The sequence below is a fragment of the Apis cerana genome, linkage group LG7, assembly GCF_029169275.1.
Source record: "Apis cerana isolate GH-2021 linkage group LG7, AcerK_1.0, whole genome shotgun sequence".
Lineage (NCBI taxonomy): Eukaryota > Metazoa > Arthropoda > Insecta > Hymenoptera > Apidae > Apis > Apis cerana.
Window position 1 is genome coordinate 1,933,631 of NC_083858.1, and position 23,350 is coordinate 1,956,980.

General features: G+C 27.9%; 1 protein-coding gene and 1 long non-coding RNA gene across 4 annotated transcripts in view; both read left to right on the forward strand.

Annotated features, from left to right (window-relative positions):
* LOC107993656 (probable serine/threonine-protein kinase dyrk2) overlaps positions 1-23,350 on the forward strand; it is an 84,695-nt gene that overhangs the window by 25,044 nt on the left and 36,301 nt on the right. For all 3 annotated transcript variants that reach the window (XR_009830674.1, XR_001765133.3, XM_017050184.3), the window contains exon 3: positions 9,639-9,705. Coding sequence is in view for 1 of the 3 variants with exons in the window: in XM_017050184.3 (XP_016905673.2) it covers positions 9,639-9,705 (67 nt within the window). In the remaining 2 variants the exon portion in view is untranslated. The remainder of the gene's footprint in view (positions 1-9,638; positions 9,706-23,350) is intronic.
* Positions 17,074-22,370, forward strand: LOC133666479 (uncharacterized). Its single transcript, XR_009830675.1, has 2 exons — positions 17,074-18,687; positions 20,787-22,370. It is a non-coding gene; the product is annotated as an uncharacterized LOC133666479 (long non-coding RNA).

Genomic DNA, 23,350 nt, shown 5'->3' on the forward strand with positions numbered 1-23,350 from the left:
TCCTATTGATTATTGTAAGACATCACTTATTCATGTATCTGAAAACATTATCGTTAACGACATTGTCCACTTTGTTCATTTATTAATAAAACTCGTCCTCTTTGAATTTCATAAATCAACCGTGTTGAATGTTTTTGACATTTAAATTCTCTGTTTTAAATGCTGAATTTATATTTTCGACAATTTTTCTGATATTTATCGTTCCATTTAAATTTATGCAATAAAAATCGTAATTTTAAATTATCTTAAAATTCATTTTCTTTTCCAAATGTTTTCAATAATTCCTAAATTATTTTCATCCTTTTTTTAAATCCATGCTAAAATATTACGTATTATTAATATTTTCTATATTATTCGCGATAATTGTCGTTCGAAACATCTTGATATTCATATATTACCTTTCCTCGCTAATATTTCCAACGATTTTTACTTTTTCTCATATTAATTAAATTCGTATAAATTAAAAAAATCATTTAAACGAATACGTCGTTTGAAATATTGTAATATTCATAATATCTGAATGTAACTTGATTGCATTCAGGATAGATAAGCTTTCAATTATCACGATATTTTTTAACGTAGTATTTAACAATTAAATTTAATATTCCAGGAAAGAAGGAGGAGATTTCATTACATTTATTGATCTAATAACTATAGGCAATGAAAACTTGGATTCAAATCGTCTCTTGTCATTGTATAATTACAAAAGTATTTTGTTCTGTATCGTGGATAATAAAGGAGTCCAAGTATTTGTTATCCGCACATGTATCCCTTTAATTTCAGAAGTGTGTCAAGGTAATATACGTTATATGCATATAACGTATCGCGCAAATGCTTGCCTTTGATTCATAAAAATCCTTGTGCAGAGTGATGATAAAGTTTAATTTAAAAAGAACACGATTTACACATGTTCCAAGGTATTGTCACAAAATTGTTATTTATTATCATTTCTTAGGCATTGTTATTTATAATAATTTTCTCTGTTTGAATTGCTATATTGTTGTATAATAAATTATATATATATCTTATGTGAAAGTTGATAATTGTTGTAAAAGAGTAATTTTTTTTATCATTTATGATATTTTTTATAATATTTAAAAATAGGACAATTACTTTGTTGGAAAAAGAATTTTTAAATTTTTACAAGTTTAGATTAATTTATAATAAAATATAATAGAATAACAATTCAAAAATAGAATAATTTCTTTTAAAAAAGAATTTTTTTAATTTTATTTATTTCGAAGTCTTTAATGGTGATTATATCATGAAAAAAAATATGAAAGTAATTTAAGTCAGAAGTTTAATTATTACTTGATTAAATTAATTTTCTGGAAATATTCATTTTTTTTTTATGTACTTTAGTTTACATTTTAAATAAATCAAGATATAGAGATTAGAAAAATAAATACGAAAAAAATTCCAAACTTCAAGAATCAAATTAAATATTATTAATTGAATAAAATAATAAAATTAATGAAATCAATTTATTTTTTTAATAATGAACCTCATTACGTATTTTTCGATACATTTCTCTTTAATGTTGGTATTTCTAGAAAATACATATTTAGTCATTTTATTATTTATTTATTTTATTTGCTCCATTAAGTTAAAGTCTATATTTTTTCAACAAGTCCATATTTTTTCTAAATTTAAATTTATATAAAAAAAATCACAGAAATACTCTCATTTATTTATAACGACTTACATCGAGAATTTGATATCGTTATTATAATAATTTTGCAAAATTTATAACAAATTATTATTTTTTTTAATAAAATAATTAATAATAGAACAAAATATATAATAATTACAAATCTATATATTTACATCAGATTCTGCATTTTATCTTCATAATATCAAATCATGATAGATACAATGATACATAAAATAATTTCTATCGTACGTATTATCGTATCACAAAACGACACGCAAAATAATTTTTTTATATTACAAATTACCCAATAATCTTCGCAGAAATAAATAAACATCGCAATAGATTTGTTATTTGCTCGTTCTATACCCGAGAAATGTCTCGAGCACATCTACGCGAAGTAGAGCGATTGGAATCTCGACAATTATTTTTCCATCCTCGTCATCGCGATCGATATCTGAGAGCGTGTGTGTATATACGCGTGTATGTGTCACTGGAACGATTCCAGCCGTTGAGTAGCCGGAGAGTCAGCCGTTATGGACGGAAAAGAGGATATGACCGAGATAATGCGAACACGGATCCGGCTCGAAGCGATTCGTGGTCCCTTGGCGATTTAACAATTGACTTGTGCCTAGGAATCGTATACCGGAGTAATTGGAACTGACCCGACACGCTTCGTCGCGATGCTCATTCAGTTTTCCCATTCGATTCTTTCCCCTAGAGACGCGGAGGATCGTATCGTACGATCCTCCAGATCGAGAAATTGAAGGAAAATCGTGATGGATTTTGTCCCCTGGATTTTAGATTTCTCTCCTTACCTTCGATTTTTTCGTTGGGATTGATGAACGTATCTTTTCCTTCTTTCTTTTTTTACGAACGATATTTCGAGTCGATTCAGTATTGTGCAGGCATTGAATTATGGATGAGTTTAAGTAATTGGATAGATTAGTGATTTTTTTCGTATTTATTTTTTCGATTTTAAATACTTGACTATGGATTAGAGGTTTGTTTTGTCAGAAGAAATTAAAGAAGAAATTAAACAAGCTTGAAGAAGTAATTTATTAAATATTAATATAAATATTATCATTTTTTAGACTTTTAGTTAGTTAAACATATATATATATATGATGGAAGAAATAGGAAAAGTGTTTGAATATTATTAATATATATGTTCACTTTGATATCAAAGAAGAAAGAATATTTGAAGTAAATCGTTGTTTCAAGGAAAAACGTTTGACTACTAATGGCTATTCCTAGAGTATCTGTACCTGAGTGTACCTGAGTGCCTTTTAGAAATGCTTGTATCGTGTAAAAGAAGTAGAGAAAATGGAAAAATAAAGAAAGAGAGAATCTAAGAGCTAATTCAGATTTTTTGATCAATTTAGTTATTTTATCTTTGGACCCATCCATGTATAGCTTAGATCTTTATTTTACGACTTTCTATATATATAGTCGGTTAAAAAAATCTCATATCACACTATCTTATTAGAAACTTTATTCAAATTAATAAAATTCAGATTTTAATGAAAGTTTGCATATACATAGAGTAAAATATATATAGGATAATTTTTTTTAGCAACATATCACCATAAAATCAACGTTCAATGTTTCATTGATTTTTTAAAATACAATTCATAAGAATAATAGGTTCCAGACTCATTTAAGTATTATCTGTTAAAATTTAATAATAATATTGTCTCGAGAAAATGTGTTCCACACACAGTTGACTATCTCGATAGTTGATGAGAAAGTTGGCCAAAATTCTTGATAACGGTAAAACTGGATGCGACATATATCATACACCTCTGACGAAGATTAATTATCCTTTAATTATCATCTGGCGAGTGCATCAGGATAGTAACGAAATTTCGCGCGGTATAACCGGAAACGGGGCAACAGGTTACACTTGGAGATAGGAAGAGCGCTATCCATGAAAATTTTTAACAAGAATTAATTGATTAATTGATTAATGAATTTTGCGAAAAGATGCATTCGACACATCGTTAATCGTCGAACGAGATTTAAGATAATTACACGAGAATTAAATTTTAAACAAATCTGATTCGAATATCGATTAAAAGATCGTATCTTACATATTTGCCATTTTGTATTTAATTTTTTAATATGAATGAAATATAAATATAATATAATTTCGAATTTACTTAGCAAAAAAAAAAAGAGGAGAAAGAGAAAATTAAATTAATCGATTAATTTTTAAACATAATTTTATAATTTTATGAATTTTGTGAGATTTTCAATCTTCATTGATGAGAATTGATAATAGGGAGATTTTAGGCAGGTTATGAAAGTTTTTTAAGCTCGAGGAAAAATGAGGGAATTAAGAATCATTCTATTGCCTGATTTTATAGGTCACGTGTACAGAATCTTTTCGTACGTAGGCTTTCGAAAATTGAATATTAGAATTAAAAGCAAATATTATATTTATTATTCCTTTTTTATCTATATTTTTATATATTTTCTCTTAATTTTGTCACCATACACTTGCATTTTATTATATAATATCATTGTGCTGATAGAAACATATTTTCTATTTTTTTGAAAATAAGAAATTTCGAAATTATAATCTTTTTCTTTTAATATTATTTTCTTATATTTTTACAATTTTTGCAATTTTCGCAACTTTTCTCTCTAATTTTATTAGTCTCCAATAGCGATTACTCCATCTTCAAGCCTATACGAAGACAAAGTACTTTGGTGTGACTTTATTTCAAAGTTTTAAGTTTACGAAACCATTGCATTCAAACGAGATCGATCGTTCGTAATTGTTAATTAAAGGTTACGAAGTGTTCTTAATTAATTATCGTGGGGCACTTTAACTTAATGGTATCTGAATGTTTCACCGAAGAGATCGTTCTATCGATCGGCTTTTTTCCAGTGGTTAAAGATGTTCCAATTAAAAAAGACGAAATATTCACGATTATTTTTCACAATTTCGATTCTCGTTAAATATCATATCGTACGTATCATCATATACTATTTTATTAGCAGAAAATTGTTTTATTTATATATTTTTCAATCATCCAAAAACGATCATGAATTTTATTAATTGCAATTTCTGTACAAGCAATCCTTTTCAATCCTCTTCTTCTAACAGGAATGTTGTAATTTATTTTAACTTCTATTAAAGATAAATTTAAAAAAAAAATACTCATAAAAGTATTGTAATAATAATAATTATTATTATAGTAAAAATAATAATTAAGAAAACAATAATTGCCTAATACATCAGCTGTCATATTTTTAATTTTATTTTAACTTTCCTTTGGATACCATAAATAATTAAAAACGATAAAAATGAGGGGGGGAAAAAGGAAAGTAATTAATTTCAAGAGAAGTAATTAAAATATAAAATAAGTTTTACGATTTCCATTTTATCAAACTTTACTTCGAATATTTCAATTTTCTCTCGAGTACTAAAAATAATCTAAGACATAATTAATTTTGGAAGAATTGATTAAAGTTTATGTAGCCTCGGTTAAGCACCATATCCATTTTATATCTCATTTAGTTCTACAATGTTATTATGAAAAATATAATTAACCTTTAATCCCTTAAGCGGTTATATTCTATGATGTACACGTTATAACCGAAGTAACTATATTGCAGAGATGATGGACATATTTCTATTATGAAAATTCTTGTGCATCGTCTCAATGTTATGTAGGATAATATAATATAATATAATGTTCTAAATAATTTCTGAAACAATAGTAAGAAAAATATTATGATTGGCTATTGTTGATGATGACTATATTGATTAATAAATATCTAATACAAATGAATTTTTTTTTTTGCATAATAATTTTATTAGTAAATGTTATTCCATTATTTACAATCATCAATCATATCATTCGAATAATCTTTTTTCATATAACTCAAAATAACTCAAAATAATAAACAATTTATAAAGGACAAATAAGAGCAATGATCATAAAATCAATTATGTGAAACGAAAGCAATAATACAATGATGTTATAATATAAATAAAAGATATGATCGTATGCCTTATTGCTGGATTATTATTTAATTACACTAAATTACACCAAAATGTGCAGAAATATATGCAGGATGAATGTGAAATATATTCACAATATTTTTCAAACTTACAAACTGGTACAATGATTCGAAGGAAGTAGCAACGTTACAAAGGCATAAAAGATATAAAAATACATAAAATCGTTTCATTCGCATTAGATGCAAAAGAATCGAAAGAATTTCCTTTCAAATTTTTAAAATTGATATCATCCAAAGCTTCAGTTACTTACTTCTCCAATCGATGTAGAATTCGAGATTATTTCGAATTCCACTAGAATGGAATTTATTGTTGAAAGTTTAGCCGGTTGGCTTCCTACTCTTTCGATATAAAACAGTCGTGTATCATAAATTCGGAAAGTTTTGAGACGAATAAAGGGAAAATTGGACTGCGACAGTTCTCGTAGATTTTGGAGCGAACCCAATTGACACGAATACGCGTGTTATCATACATCATATTTAATACGACACTTATAAATTATCCAGATTTATTTATCTCTTTTTTGTGCACTGCTTTGTGTATATGCATCATATATTATCCTCTGATGCATTGTATCGGATTCTGTACAGATTTCTTTTACATATCTATATGATTTTATCATTTCATAAATATTCCTTTTCAAATTATTTCCTGTTAAATTAAACACTTTGATAAAATATTATATCTTCTACAGAAATTATTATACAGAAAAATAATTTTATTTTATTAGAAAAAATTGATAGGATTAATTTTCTCCTAAAACATAACACTTTATGTTTCTTTTTAATTAATAATTTATAGATATTTAATTTTATTAATTTCTCGAAATTATTATATATTTCTCTAGATTTGAATAGGTATATTAAATTACAAAATATCAGATATATATAAAATATCTTAAATTTGACGGAATTATATAAGTAAGTAATAAGAAAGTTAATTTATTTAAATCTTTCATATTTTTAAAATAAATAAATTTTAAAATTACATGAATTTACTTAAAAATTAAATTAATCCTCCATAGATATTTTTTTAACTATATAATTTTTTTTTATTACAGAAATCTTTTTAAAAGAAATACTTTTAAATTTGTTTTGAAAAATAAAACACAGCAATGAAATTTTATTTCTTTGCTTTTATCTACATTTAATTAAATTTATTTTATCGCAATCTTCCTTAAAAAATATTTCCAATTAAAAATTACAATTAATAATAGAAAATTACATTTTCTATTTGATCATCAATATTCTTAAAAAAAAAAAAAAAAGAGAGAGAGAGAGAGAGAAATTTTTGCGAAAGCAAAATCGCCATAATCTCAACCACACCCTACTTATTAAAAATCAGTAATCGAAGCGTGACACGACGCCTCATCCTCCCCTCCTCCCATAGACCCAATTTATCGGAAGTAATCGAATCACGAATGAAATCAAGCTTATGATTGAAAACAAATAGAAACATCTTGGTTAACGATCCTTCCTCCCCTTTCCACCTCGACGCTTATCAAACTTATGTCGATAAAATTTCTCGCGAAAGCGAAAAACTTAAATTTATTACAGATTAGACAGATATCGATATTCGAAAAAAGAAAATCCGTCTTCTCTCGCAATTTCTTCCCCGTCCCTGCATCGATAAACTTCGTTACCGTGCTATTGCACACACCGAGGGATAATTAATTGAAAGGTCGTCGATCAAAGCCAGACAGCTTCTTGTCTGGCTCGAATCATGGTGTAATCATAATGGATCCAGAAGCAAAAGCCAGAGAAATGGTAGGTAAGAATCATCTTAGAAGTTGATTGTTTCTTTTCTTTGGCTGATTGTTTAATTGCGTGTGAATTTCTCCAGGCGTGGATAACAAGGTGTTATCGAAAGATTAGTAGTTTCGAGTGTATTAACGATAGTATAGATTGAACGAATTTATGGAAATGAATATTTTTTTACAGGGAATGAAATTTGAACGAAAATATCATTACGCCATTGTGAAAATGAATTTTTTGTTTTTCACACGTATTAATCGTTAGTTATAAATTAGTTATAATGATCGACAGATAAGCTCTATTAATAACTTTGTCGATTTTTTAAATTATATACACGAGTATAGACTTGTACGTTTTTTTCAAATACACGTCGCTAAAAAGTGACTCATTATCGACTCATATAATATTATTCCATGATAATGTATGATTCATTAAAACGTTTTTTTAACAATAAATAAGAGTATCATGTATTACATGTTATAATTAGTAAAAAATATAGAAAAGATTATCTGTTATAAAGCAAATTTATTTGTGTTTTTATATATTATATATATTATATATATTATATTTTTATACTAATTATTGTACTTTTTCTTTGTCCCTAGAATTGACTTTCGAAAGATATCTCACTGTATATTCTGCTTATATGTTGTACATTATATTTTATATGCGACATAATATAATCTTTAATTTTTTTATGATATTTCTTGCAGTGAAGTTAAGTTTCCGCTTGAAAATTTCAATGCAAAGAATCTAGAAACACGATGAAAACTCTTTTGCTAATATGATATATCCTGCATAAATTAACGCAGATATAAATATTTCATTTCGATATGATTTCGTTTTTATTTAAACGGAAGAAATTCATGATACGAAACGAAAGAAAATTCATCAACGGTGATATTTAATTCGTGGCGAAAGGATTGGAACGTTAAGAGCAAAGAATCAATGAGTTTAAATCGTATTAAAATCGCATTCTGGGTTTAATAAGACCCGATTGCAGGACATAGTGCATCGCAAACGTGTTCAAAGAGAGAATCTTGCAATTAGTAAATGCCTTCGAAGGTGGGCGATCAATGAAATGAATAGAAGCGGACAAATGGAGTAGATGAGTAATAATGGTGAAAAGAATGGTGATTTCACGTGATTTTAAATAATCTTTATGAAATAGATTTTATACAAATTTTAATTTTAATTATATAAAAATTATTCAAAAATTCTCAAATCAAATATAATCGTAATTGAAATTAATTTCGCGATTTCAAACGATTCGATTCGCACGTAAAATTTTGCACGAATAAATTTTACTTTGTCATTCTCGTTAGTAGCAAATATTCAAAACATTTTGTATATTAATAATTTTTCTATTCTATATTTATAACTTTTTATTCTTTTTTGACGTGTTTGTTATCCCCGTTAAAAGAAACACTTTGATTATTAATTTTTGCACGATAGGAAAAATATGAAAGAATGCAATTATCTATGCATAATTATCTTTATATGTGAAACACGCAATTTAAAAATAAAAAATTAATAAGCAATGTTCGTCATAAAGGCTTAAGGAATATCGCATATGTGACGCATATTATATACAACAATTTTACTTTATCACTAAGATAAAGAGTGTTAGAAATTCCACGAGAAAGACTTTCTCAAGCGTTAAACTCGAATATATGTAGATTAAATTTACAGGATATTTCTAGAGTCGGCATAATTCTGAACTTGACCAGTCGAATTTCTAGAGTTTAATCTGTTCCAACAGTTTGAAAATTTCTGTTGTCCAAGATTTCGAATCTATAGAAGATCCAAGACAAACTTTCGCATACCTTGGAAGCTTTGACAGGAACTTTGAACTTGTGCGAAGTTGGAAGATGTACGCGTTAATTCGCAAGTTTGAAAGTTGTTGAGATTAAATCGATCGATTATTGAAGTTTCAGTTTCCGTTCAGGAAGCAAATTTAAAATCATATCCAAGTTTTCAATATCCTTTTTGAAACTATTCACACAGCTTGTAATAAAAATTGTTTATGATAAAACAATTCTTATCCGATATTTTTGTGAGAGATATAAGACGAAGTAATATCGTAATTTTAATCATTTTTTATTATTGCGATGTTACAGGTAAAAATAAAAGTTGGATAGAAAACGATAAGTAAAATATTAAGTATATGTAAATAACAAATAAAATATTTTTTTTCCAGCGTGCAACGTATGGGGCAACGTTCCTCCGCGAAAATGTCGGCCACCGAAAATCGGCGATATTCCAAAGTGAGTAATAATTTTTAATAAAGTTAAATAATCTTTAAATATTCGAATTTTCATATTTTCAGATATAAAAGGAATATAGAAGAAATATCTCGATGTACGGATTTTATAGAAATATTTTAATTTACAAAAATTAATTATAGCAATATTTAAAATTTAAACTTTAAATTTAAATAGAATTATTTAATATATAATAAGGCATGGCTGTTTAAGTTAAAGGAATTTTTGAACGTGTATTATTTATTACAAAAAGAATAATGCAATTACGAAGAGTAAAATACGATATAAATAAAATATTTTTTTAATTGTAGCTTGCTGCTGAACCACATAAATTAATATTTTTAATGTATTACATTTTATTTGTTTATTTTAAATTATAGCAGACTTTTCAGAATTATAAGATATTACTAGCAATATCTTCAGCAATGAAACTTATTTCGGTCGTGTTGCGTCATTATTTTTACATTCTTGATATCCAGGTATTTTCTAATATATCATATAATATAACAAATAATTTTTTTTTGTATTTTCATCATTTTTTAGCTTCTGAAGTATCTTCAATAGAAACAATATGAGATGAAGAAAGCGTGTATTATGATTCAAAAATATAATATTCGGTTAAAATTGGGATAATGGTGTGAATTATACCGATATCTTTATTATAAAATTTTAATATGGATAAGTTATTCTAACTTTAAAACGAGAGATATCTAACTAAAATCAATTTCCGATTCTTCCGGTTGTAAAAAGTCGTTCGAGGATTGAATCGAAGTTCGATAAATTCGTAAAACGAGCTGCGCATTACAGAGATATCTGATTTCTCATACATCGACAATTTATTTTCCGTTCAACTGGGATTATGTGGGAGATGATGATCTCTGAAAAAGCGCGCAATTCTTATCCGTCACATATCTAAAAATTGTGCCAAATCGAAATTGAAACTTTAAATTTATAAGATTTCAATTGAATTATCATTGGTATAATAATTATTTTTGCGATAATTTTTAATTAATCTTTAAACTTTTTCCATCGAGTTTTGGATTATATTTTAAATTAATTTACATATTATTATCAGAATTAAATTTTTATTCTAATATTTTGTTACTTAATAAAGAAACAAAGATATTGTTAAAATTTAATTGCAAGGTAGAAATCTCAAAATCCTTTTATTCAAATCCCGTAGAAACATTCTTAGTTAATTAACCAATTTAATACTGGATTGTTCTAAAATCTTCATCTATGATACTTATAATAAGTAAAAAACGAAGCAAGATCACTTATATTATGAAAAATAAAAAAATCTTTCTTTCGTTATTTACTATTATCTCCTACTAAATTTACGATTTTACTTTAAAATTCCAATTTTGTTACAGACCAGATCAAGAGTCAAATTTACCATGTCATAATTTAATTAACGAAACAAAAATAAAGTGAAATAATCGAGGGAGAAATTTTATTCAAACTCGAGATCAACTCTCCCACACAGAAATAGCACACATAAGTTTTGCTTACTAGATGAACTTGAGATTCTCTCAAAATGAATACTTCTTCGGTTTCGGGTTATCCAATCTTCGTTCTTTTGATAAATTCTTCTTGGCAACAGTGAAATTTACGTGTAATTGGATTACCGGATTAGGAATCTAAGTTCCAACGATAAATTTCAGTTCGATCAACAGCGACCTTCGCGACGAAACGAAACGAGAAGGGGGGAAAAAAGGCAGGCGGGAAGGCAAGGAGCCACAGGGCCTAATCTGGTATAATGCATCTCGGCATGCAAATAGATATTTTTAACCTTGTCTCGAAGACGATCGATAGCCACGAAGCCGGCACGAAACTCGTCTAAATAATTGCCCCTCCTCGACGTTGGAAATCATTTTTGTTCCTTCATGCCCGCATCAATTGGATTCCGATGTTCCTTTCCTCGCTCCCTTTCCACAATTCCGATATCGGAAGCATCGTATTCCTTCGGTTCTTCTACGATCGCCTCTTATTAATACACGATCCGTCAAACGTCAATTTTCCATTCCTAAAGCGAAGTTTCGATTTTCCCAAATTTTCGTTCCATTTTTCTCGAGGAGTAAAGAATGTTCCGTAATTAAATATCGACATTCTTAGATGTAGAATAACCGTCGCTGGAATAAATTTTCCGTTCTTCCCGTCTGCAAAGATTCCGTCGAGAGGATGTAATATTCCTTTCAGGCAAAGTTTACACCGCCGAGTTGTAACGACAGCACTTTCATCGTTATTCGGTCGACGGCGTGAGAAGGCGGTGAGAAGGCGTAAAAATCGATGATCGCGCCCCATAATCGCTTCTAAGCTTTCCCACCCGACGTTGAATCGCAACATGTTGTACGAATTCCGTGAAACGAACGTGTCGTTGCGTTTGAATTATAGTTTACACGATTATTAACACGACGCATCACCATGGAGGAATCCTCCTCGTTCGAGGATTCCAAGGGGAAGGGAGAAAGATTAGACGATGATTAATGGTATCTCGCATCGCACGTGGCTCTGAAATTTGTCAAATTCTGGCGTAATTTCGAAGAAATAATCGTTTCGTATTTACGATATTTTGAAGTTTAGAGAAATATGCGAATAGTTGATGCGGTAAATCTTTTTTATATTTTGTTATTAACTCGAGGAAAGTCGCGAAAAGATTAATATGATATTTTGATAAAAACGTGCTGATTAATTGAGCATCTATTGGTAACAATTTTTGAAACGTATTATTAAATAAAAGTGCTTTGTAACTTCAAAAATTATAAAGATATACATGAACAAGTGGTACGTTAAAAAAATCTATTGAAAATAATAATAGATCTTAGGAAAATTTAATGAATTGTGACCTGTTCCGAGTCAGTGAGCTCGTTGAACGTGACCTTTCGCTACAACTACGTTGACAGAAATACTCTATGAATAGCGAAAATTCTTTTCATTAATTGTTTCAATTAAAGGAAAAATAAAAGAACCGTTTATGCCGGATGAACAGACGCGTTTTTTTACCTCGTTTGACCCAATTTTCATCGTTGCTTTTGTTATCTCGAACAACTATCTTATATTCCATTTCTACCTCCGTTTCTTCTTTTTTCTTTTTTTTTTCTTTTTTTATTCGCCTGTGTGGCACAGCATTGATGGGAATGGTATCATGTTGGCAATTTACGCTGTACACGATTGTCGAAGGTTAACCTGGATTCAATCGTTTTAATCATAGAACGAAGACCGACCGGATGAGACAAAGAACAAAGAACGGGATACGCCGGAGGTTAACCTCGTCCGCAAGTGTCTTTTTCCTTTTTCCGGTTTCCCTCATTTTCTCTTTGTACGCGTTTGCTTCTTCTATTATCTTGTTTTTTTTTTTTACTTTTGTCCTCGATCGTTTATTTCTGGATCACTTGGGTTAGATCTTTTGGGTTCTTAAATTTCTTAAATTTATTCAGAGGATAAATTTATGGTCTTAAACTTTTAGACAGTTTTCTAGTTTTATTGATTGAGATTTATGAGGTTTTAAGTTTTGTACATATTCAGATATTTTTATATTTCTAAATTTTTTAATTTCATATTTATAAAGTCTTTCAAACCTGTTTTTTTCCCTTTTTCTATATTTTTCACATTTTTACATTTCCACATCTTTGAATCTTCAATCAATTTGTAAATAATTCTCGTTAAAATTTTTTCAGTTTTAAATCTTAATTCTTTAAATCCTTTAATTTTTTTATCTATATACTTAGATCTTCTCTGGATCTTTAAATATTTTCGAAATTCTCAAATTCCTCGATTTTTCTACATCATTATTTTCCTTTCTACCATTCCTTTCTTACTCTCAACCCTCTACTCAATATCCGTTTCGTCAAATCTGCATTCGCGATTTTTGCAGTTCGGCGAATCGCGTTACGTTCGATGCATCAGCTATCTCCGTTCTTTCTCTCTTATATATAGAATGTTACTGTATTTATGAAACATCTTTTGAAGAATCGATTCTTTAAGAGATCAAAAATGCCCACTTATTTATTAAATTGTAACCGACTAAAATTTGCTTGTTTATCTCTTTTGTCTCTTAAAATTTTAAGATTAATTCTCAATTTAAAACTCTTTAATCTAACAATTTTAATCCTGAAAATTCTGAAAATTCCAAACTGTTAAGAAAGTTAATAGTGATTTCAAAAAAGAAAAGAAAGGAAGAAAATCAAATTCATTCGTCATAAATAATTATATTAAGATTACAAGTGTTACGAACATAAGAAAAAGTTGCATTATAACATCGATTATGGAAAATATTTTAAATGAAGTCATGAGAGCATCGATAAATTGGCACGGTTGCCCCGATAAAATGGTGGAAAAGAAATTTAAACAGTCTTCACGCCTAGCCGCACTTAAGTGAATAATACGATGTTGCTGGATAATTCAATGAAATTTACGAGGCGATCATAAAATTGAACTTGTGTTTGATCAAGATACGATCGTCAAGATCGAGGGGAATACATGAAATTTGCATCTTGCGTGACACTCATGCGAATTCCACCGCGATTTCCTTCCTTATGACCACTCGTGCACTCGTTCAAACTTGTGAATCCGTTTATCGCGGTTTACAATCGTAATGATTAATGATCTTTCTATATATAGTTTTCATACATGGTTTTAATTTAATCTTTAATTATACAAATTGTTGAAAGAATATAAATGTTTTTATTACGTGAATTCCAATGATCGTGTTATTTGCTCGTTTATCCTTTTCCTTTCTTCTTCTTCTTCTTCTTTTTTTTTCTTATTAATGGAACTGATAGTTAATATTACACGAAGGTAGAAAATTAATAGTGACAATATGAAAATAAAAGTGTAATGAAAAGTATATTGTAATTGGTAATTTTCTTGTTTTATTTTTAATTGTGTACATGTGATGATTTATGTGGTATCAAGTATATAATAAAAATTAGAAATAAAGAAGATTATAAGAAGAAAGAAGTTTAATAAAGTTATTTTATTAATATATTATTTCGAAAAAAAGAAAGGAAAAGGGAAGTGAAATTTATAAGAAATTTATTAATAATCTTTTTAAACGATTTTTCCTGAGATACAATTCTTAAGAAGTTTTTTTTAATTTTCTTTTCAAAAATTATTTTCTATTTTTATTTTTCAGATAACCTTTCCAAAGACAAAATTTTTGGGAAGAAATTCTTAGAAAAAATATTTAAAACGATTCCTCATAAAATTTTAGATAATTTTTCACGAATATTCTTAGAATGTTTTGAAAATGTTATTAGAATAATTTTTACAACGATAAAACTGATAGTGATTTAAACATGAATTAATTAAGAACCATACATTAATCTCATTGTTTCTGATTGATCCAATTATAATCAGGTCTATCGCTACCTGTATCATTATTAATAGAGATTTTATTGTAATTTTACTGAAAAGACAAAATTCATTAATCTAGATAATGGTTTGTTCATAATTAGTGAATGAATCAGAGAAATTTATTAATAATTTCTACATAGTAAAAAATTCGTAAAAAGTGAGAAGAAAAATTTTTAGAATATTTTTAGTTTTCTTTCATCCCAAGAAGTTTAGTAATTTTGATAATATAATTCGATACTTTAATATCATTACTAAAATTAAAAAAATTAATATTGTAAATTCAAAGATATAACGATTATTCCACTGTAAAGATTTACAGTTTTTTGTTTTCATAGATTTTTTTGAGGACTACTTTGAAATAAAGAAATAGAGGTGGAGATAAAAAAAAAATTGCATCCTAGATGCAACACAATAAAAAAGTTTGTATTGTTTCTCGAGTCAAGAATAACAATGTTCAATAAAATTTCACAGACTAGAGATAAATGTGTCATGGTTCGACAAGTCGGTAGATGGAAGCTTTGGAATATTTTGGCACGTGGCCAAAATAGGGTCAAAGTTGTAAATTGTTCTCCCTCTTTTTCTTCTCTTTTTTTTTTTTTTTTACTCTGCTACAAACCTTTTTCACAATTAATGAGTGTGTCATACAATTAATTTCTCCATCGTGACTTTAATTTCGAATCTCCTGTAAAATAACCTATAACATCAATACCACCACTTTAAAGATGGCGATAAATCTTGGATTTACGCCATCTTCTTTCGAACTAAAAGTTTTGAAACAGTTATAACTTCTTATAACTTTTATCATTCGTTTCTGAAAGTCGGTTGAATCTTTAAAATAATTAAAGAAGTTAAATTTATATTAATTTATATGAATATTAATTAATTCATAGCTGTCAGTTTTATATAGAATATAAAATGCGCATGCTCGAATAGGTGCCATATTGTTTTTAATTATCGCGCGTTTCTTTGAAATTTTCTAAATTTGAAATATTGAATATTTCAGAAGAAACATATCAAAATTGATATGAATAGATAGAAGTATCAGAGAGAAATGATTATTATAGACTGAAAATTTATATAATATATCCTTTTATTCATAAATCTTGAAATAGAAAAAAATTATGTAAAAAACGTTTATTCTATATATTTCGCTTTGATTTTGCAACAATGCTGATTATTATTGTTGATTTAGCTAAGAATTGTTATAAATATCAAGGTTGTTACTGTTTAACATTCATATTCGTAAAAATATTTTATCATTGAACTTTAAACTTTAACATATTGCTAATTTATTTGTCCATGTTTTATTTATTATTATAAAAAAAGATTTTAATTGCTTAACGTGTCTAAAAAAATTCCTTTCCAATTTTTAACTTTAATGCTAAGTTCTAAAAGAAACGAAATGTATGTATGCTTTGCGTATTTTCTTCGGTGTTTTTATTTCTCTAATCTTTCACGTTTTGTGCAAACATTTTCGAAAAGAAGCCAAATATTCTTAGAAAATTCTAAATCTTTGCTTTGTGTTCGAATTCTTATTTGAAGGGATTTTTTTTTCTATCACAGAAATTAGATTTTTCTGGCATTTCCTAAAGATGATTCGAAAGAAATTTTATATTCCTTGCAAATCTTGTATTCCAATCTATAGGGCTTAGAATCTGGAATAGTTGAAATGGCAGGATCGAATTTGTTGGTAAAATCCTCTTTCAACATATTTCGATAAATACTTATATAATATTTGAAAATAAATGTAATAAAGTCCATCCAAATTAATAATTAAAATAAAATAATTATGAAATCAAAGATGTGACAATTTAGATCAGATAACATTATTCGATCTGCATTTCCTAATGCATATTTATTCCATAAAATCCATTGAAAGTACAAAATATAAACTTTAACTTTCCCATTTTTATTACTCGTATTTCCATATTTAAAATAGCCAATTTATAAACATTCCCAAATAAAAATATAAATTACAAACACGAATTGAAAACGATCAATTCCAAAAATTTCTCTACATTTTTTTCCTCAAAAAATTACTCTCCACTATCAATCTTGAGCAACAAAACAATGGCCAACTCTCCTAAACGTTTTAATCTTAATTTCTCATCCATCACCCTTTCTATATCTCCTCTTCCGTCCAGATATATAATAACCTTCCTAACGTTCCAGATCCAATACCGTATCCCATTCTAACGTGGTAAAAAGAAACGGAACTCGTGTCAATCATGGGCGATCTTCTGAAACGAAGAAAAAGGTCGTTAAGGTTGTTCCATCCACCGTTTCCTTTCCATCGTTACGCAATCTCAAGACGAGATCTCGTAGACGAGAGATGCACGGCAGCAATGATCGAGGAACGAAGTGGTGGGACGAGCCACGCGGTCGCTATAGCGCGTAGTCGATGAACAACACCACAAGTCTGATTCCGGTGTGGCTGCTCGCCGGAAGCGGTCACTGTGAATCGGTATACTCCGCTTCGAAATATCCAGTTTCGGATGGAATCTGACTTGACTCGAAGAATCTTGGAATACGACACTACGTCTTTTGAGAACTTGGACAGTCGAAAGACTTCGCTCGGCAAAGACTATCTCTTTGTGCGATTTTTGGATAATTTATAAGGATTCTCTTGGAAGGTATTAAGATCGATAGTGATTTTGAAGAATTATTTTTTTCAAAATTTCTTTCTTTCTTTTTATTTTGGATTAAATTTTGAGGATTTTAGAAGAGGATTTTATGGGATAATTTTGAGAGATAATTTCTTCTCTCGTGAGAACTGTTTGGAAAGTTCTTGGAGGGGGTCTTCGAGAAGATAATTTTCTTGTGAAAGTTCGGAGAGTTTGAAGATTCAGTTGGAAAAGAATCTTTGTTTATGCTATCTTTTGACATTTGGTAAAAGAGCTCTTTCATGATCCAGGACAGTTGGAAGATTTTCTTGGAAAGAAATATTTTTTGCCATGATATTGAAGAATATTCGCCGAAAAGAATCATTTTTCTTAGGATTTTTGAACAGTTGAAAAATTGTCTTGAAACAGTGCTGCTTTGAGTGGATATTGAATGCCGAAAGAAGAAAACAATATTTTAATTTATTTAAGAAGAAAATTTCGTCGAAAAAGAGAAAAGACTGAAATAGTGATTATTTTAAAAAAAATAACAAGTGATTTAATTTTGATTTCATAGCATTCCAAGAACGAGTGATGTTGGTCAGTTTACCGATATCGATTCACATTTATCATACAAACATAATTATCGTGCTGTGATTTAAATCAAAACTTTGATGCATAGTCTCAATTTGTTTTCTTGTTTTCTTTTTTTTTTTTTGTGCTTATTATAAGTTCAAACATGACGAAAGATAAACTTTTGACGAATGATCTTTGATCTATTCTCCTTCAGCGTAATAATATTTTCAAGCCAGATTTCTGTTTACTTTTAAATCAATAAGCGAATTCGTTTAACTATGTACTTTGTGTATTTACATATTTTATAGATAACAATTGCAAAAATTGTCACCAAAATAATTATTGATCAACATTGTTTCATAATTGCGATAAACTTTTAACGTTGGTCAACTTTGAATCTCAACTACGAAGAGTACAATACACGAGAAATTTTATGGAATTATTTCTAGTGTCGGTAAGTATCCATCCTCTTTGAACTTTAACACGATCGCTTAAAAGTCAAATCTAAAAATATACGCGTAAATTATATTCTTTTCACGTTTACTCACACCTTTGAGAATCGCTTCCTCGACGATTTGCAAAATCATTTTCGTTACATATATGAATGTAAATTTGTTTATTTATATGATCGATATAAACGATCGGGATTTTCACGTGATCTCGAGATGTTGAAATTTAATAAACAAGAAATATATCCCGTGTTCGATAATTATAAATATAATAAAGTATAAAATATTCTCGAGATTAGGAAGAGAGAGAGAGAGAGAGAGAAAAAAAGAAATTGTATCGTTTAAAAACAGACGAAAGATAGATGTTAATTTTCAATGATAAAATAAACGGTGCATATATCATTAAATTGATATCGCAATGTTGACGGTTTGTTTAGTTTCCACAGCTGTGTTTAACACATAACCCGAACGTTTGCACACGTGTTGCCGATATTCGCTGCAAACCAATGTAAATTGTAATCGTGCAATCGATGGTCGGGAATGAACAGGGAGGGAAAAATGAATTATATGCCTAATGGAACGAAAACGAGATAATGGGCAATTACAGCGATATGCACGTATAAAAATATATTTATGTAACGTTTTTTTTTTGTATTTTTCCGTTTGAAGGCGATTGAAAGGAAGATTATTGCTGTTCATTAAAAAAATTTCATCATTGAAGGAAATATATTTATTTTCGTAACTGTTGATTAAAATTATTGTATGCATGTAACGTGTAAATATTGTGATAAATACATGGAAAGAGCTCGGAGAGAAGTTGAAAATTGCTGCGCCAATCGAAAATACAGATTCATCTCTTGTTTGTACACGTTCTGTTTAATCTACTTACGTGCTTGTTTATACGTGATTTGTAGAGGTAAATTCGAAATATTATAGGATCAAAAATTAACAAATCGATTAAATAATAAGTTTATTATTAAATTTAATAAATGTTTGTTGATGTTTGAAATTTCAGAATTCTTGAAATTCTCAACCAAGCTTTATAATTTTTAATATTCGAGTTTTTAATCTTCAAGAATATTTGAATATTTCTCGAATTTTTTAAATTCTGAAGCACGAATTTTCAAAATTTTCAAGTTTTTAACAAATTTTGAAAGTCTTTTTTAATTAATGTGTAAAATTAGAACAGATTTACTATTTTAAAATTTCTACAATATTTCTATATTATCATTATTTATAGCACTCCCTATCAGAATTTACACGAACATTTAATGTTAAAGTTCTTTTTCCTCTCGGGTTGTTATTTTATTCGAGTTTCAAAATTCTGAAATTTAGAATTTCAAATTAGAATGATTTACTCATTCTGTATATTATCTCGAAGAAATTTCATCTTGGAGCTAGTCAAATTTCCATCATCTTTAGGTTGAACGATCCGAAAGAATAGAAAACATTTTTGCACAGTAAAATAACACCATCCGTTTATTATCGAATCTTTATTGTTTGGAACTTATTTATGCAACGATTAATTCAGAAAGGAAAAACGAGATATCTTTTCGAGGAATTTTTATTCTTTATTAACCTTTTGATTAAAATCACATAAATAAATCATTTAGTTTTAATAAATACGAATTATAAACTAAAGTTAGAATAATATCAGATTTTATTTGAACAAAATGAAATTATATGTCTGACTTAGATCTATTTAAAATTTTGTAAAAATTTGGATAATTATGTAATTTGATGGTTAAATTCAATTCAATTTCACTTTAATTATTATTTTGCTACAATTTCTCTTTAAATAACTTTGTTTCGTTGCTTAAAAGTAATATTTTTTTCATTTTTAAAACTCTTTTCACGATTCCCTTTTTATATTTTCACCGATTGATTTCTTTTAGTATATAAAATGATTCTATTTAACATAAAATAAGAATGATTATTCAACATATAAATATTGAGTAAAAATTTCAAAGGAAAATTAAAAATTTTCTATTCCATTTAAATTTATTGATATCTAACAATATATACATAGAACGTACAATATGCATTTATTATTTGCATACATGTAAAAGAAATAATATTTTACATTATGTTTTACATTTTACAGAAACATAGATAAAAATGATAAATACCGCAAAATTGCGGATTCGTGTTCCATTGTTGAAAAGATTGGTCGAGGTATTGCGTTACGAATGGAAGAACACGTTCTTCTGGGATGAAATTTCATGCATAATACATGGAAATGGTGAACGATGATATCACTTTAATCGGTATATCGACGAAACGTTATTGAATCTGTTCGATGTCGGGAACGATGCCACGAGGAAAGACAAACGGTGCAACGCGTAACCAATATGTGTCGACCTATCGATGCTAGTTATCGTATTTCGTGATTTATTACAACACTAATAAATCGATTCACAATTCGCGCCATAATTTAATGGCCGCTCGCTAATGAATTTGGATTTCTAGAATTTGAACAAAGTTCAAAGTTGAGCAAATCAAAGTTGAAATGTCGTTCTGAAACTCTAGAATTTTTAAATTCTCGAGCTTTGGGAATTTTAGAATAATAAGAATTATAATATCCAAGTTATATGGAATAGTAAAATTCTCCGAGCTCCAAAATTGTTAATAAGCTTTAAAAATTTGAGAATTCAATTTTAAAATATCGAGATTCCGTAGTTTCAAAATTCAGAATTTAAATCTATACAAAGTATTAGAATTCCAAATCAGTTTTAATTCTAAAGTTTCGAATTCTAGAATCCAGAAAACGTACAACTTCAATGTTCTAGGATTTGAATTGTAAAATATTCCTAAAGTTTCCTAAAGTTTCAATTTTAAAATTCTCAAATTTTATTTCGAATTGTTCCTTCTTCGACTTTTCATTTAATTTGAATATTGGAGAAGATTTTTACAAAATTCCACGTCTCAAAATTTTCGAATCATATAACGCAATTATCGTAATTAATCGATGTGTCTAATAATAAATGTGTCGTCTCTTGGACGATCGATAATTCATTAATGTAAGGTATAATAGAAACAAGGTGCGCGTTACGGTTCTATTATGGATTTTTTCCTCCTATTATGTCTCGTCATTGGAATAAACCGGAACAACTAACGATGCTAATTATCATCGACGTCTCCAACTTTGATGCTTTCGATTCAAATAGATATAAATGACATCATAGACAATTGGTATCATGACATGATTAGACAATTGGTTCAGACTCGATTACAGACTTCATAAAGTTATCTAAACAGAGATCTAAATATTTCAACAATGTTGCTGAAAGGAATACGAAAGAAAATTGAAATGAACTGGGCGATGGAATATTTTACTCGAATTTTAAAGCGAGTTTCACTACTCGTCCTTGATAAGATGCCTCTCGTGAAATTGCGACATTTTATTTCGCTTTATACATCAACTTTCATGACGTAGAAAATTTTCTATTTAATATCTCACGTGATACGTTTCCATAAAAATAAAATTTATTTTCAACAATCCAAGAATTCTTCCTTTGCGAACGTGTTTTCTAGCATTTTCTTTCTACGTTTTCATCATTGTTATTATTATTATTATTATTTCTTTTTTTTTTATGAAATTTATTTTACATGTGTTATTGCTACATTTTTTTATAATCAAATTCTTATAATTATAATCAAAAATATGAATAAAGAAACGAAGGTTAAATAGGGATTTGTTTCGTTCTTCAAATATCACAATGAGTATTATACTTTGGATATTTTTCGTAACTTTTTATACGTTCAAATTTTGCAAATATTCAAATATGTAAATTATGGTTTACATTAAATTCATAAATATTCGTAATTTATTCACATAGTAATTAATTAGTGACAATATTGAATTCTTATGTTGATGTAATACTGATATTCTTTCATAATGAGGTAATTAGATTTTGTATTGAAGTTTAATGAGTTTCAATAATAATTTAATATCAAATATTATTATAATTCATTACATGTAAAGAACATTTCTTATGCGTGAAAGATAACATGATATAATATATAAATATAATTTTAAAGGACTTAAGATTTAATTACATACATAATTATACCATATAATTATATATGTCTCTATATTTTAATCATTTTTTAGGTATAAATCTTCACATATTTTATTATTAAGTATATTTATTCAAGAATATATAAACTTATTAAAAAAAATATATTACATCATAAGATCACCTGTATATCATAAAGAATTTCAGATAGAACATTATTCTTTATGATAAGCTCTCTTTGCATGAATGACAAGATATATTTTCAATCGCTGATATTAAATAAATTTAAACAAAATATAATTATGAGGAATATTTTATACAAATTAAGATTTTTACACGAAGATATCGAATGATCTTTAATTTAATTTCCACGAAACTCAAGCAGTAAACATCGTAACACAAAAATAGTTACAACTTATATGTAAAACACGCGGACCGGATATCGTCTCGAGTGGATCCGCGTAATGATTCTAAATCTGGGTTTCGAGTTGAGCGAACGATAAGTGCATAATGAATCGACTTAATGCGTACGATCACTTATAGTGGAAAGTTTATAGATATTCGCCTGGAACAGATATAATATAGATATAATAACCTTTTTCTAATCCTTCAACAGATCGAATTATTTTTTGACACTTCTAGAAGTGAA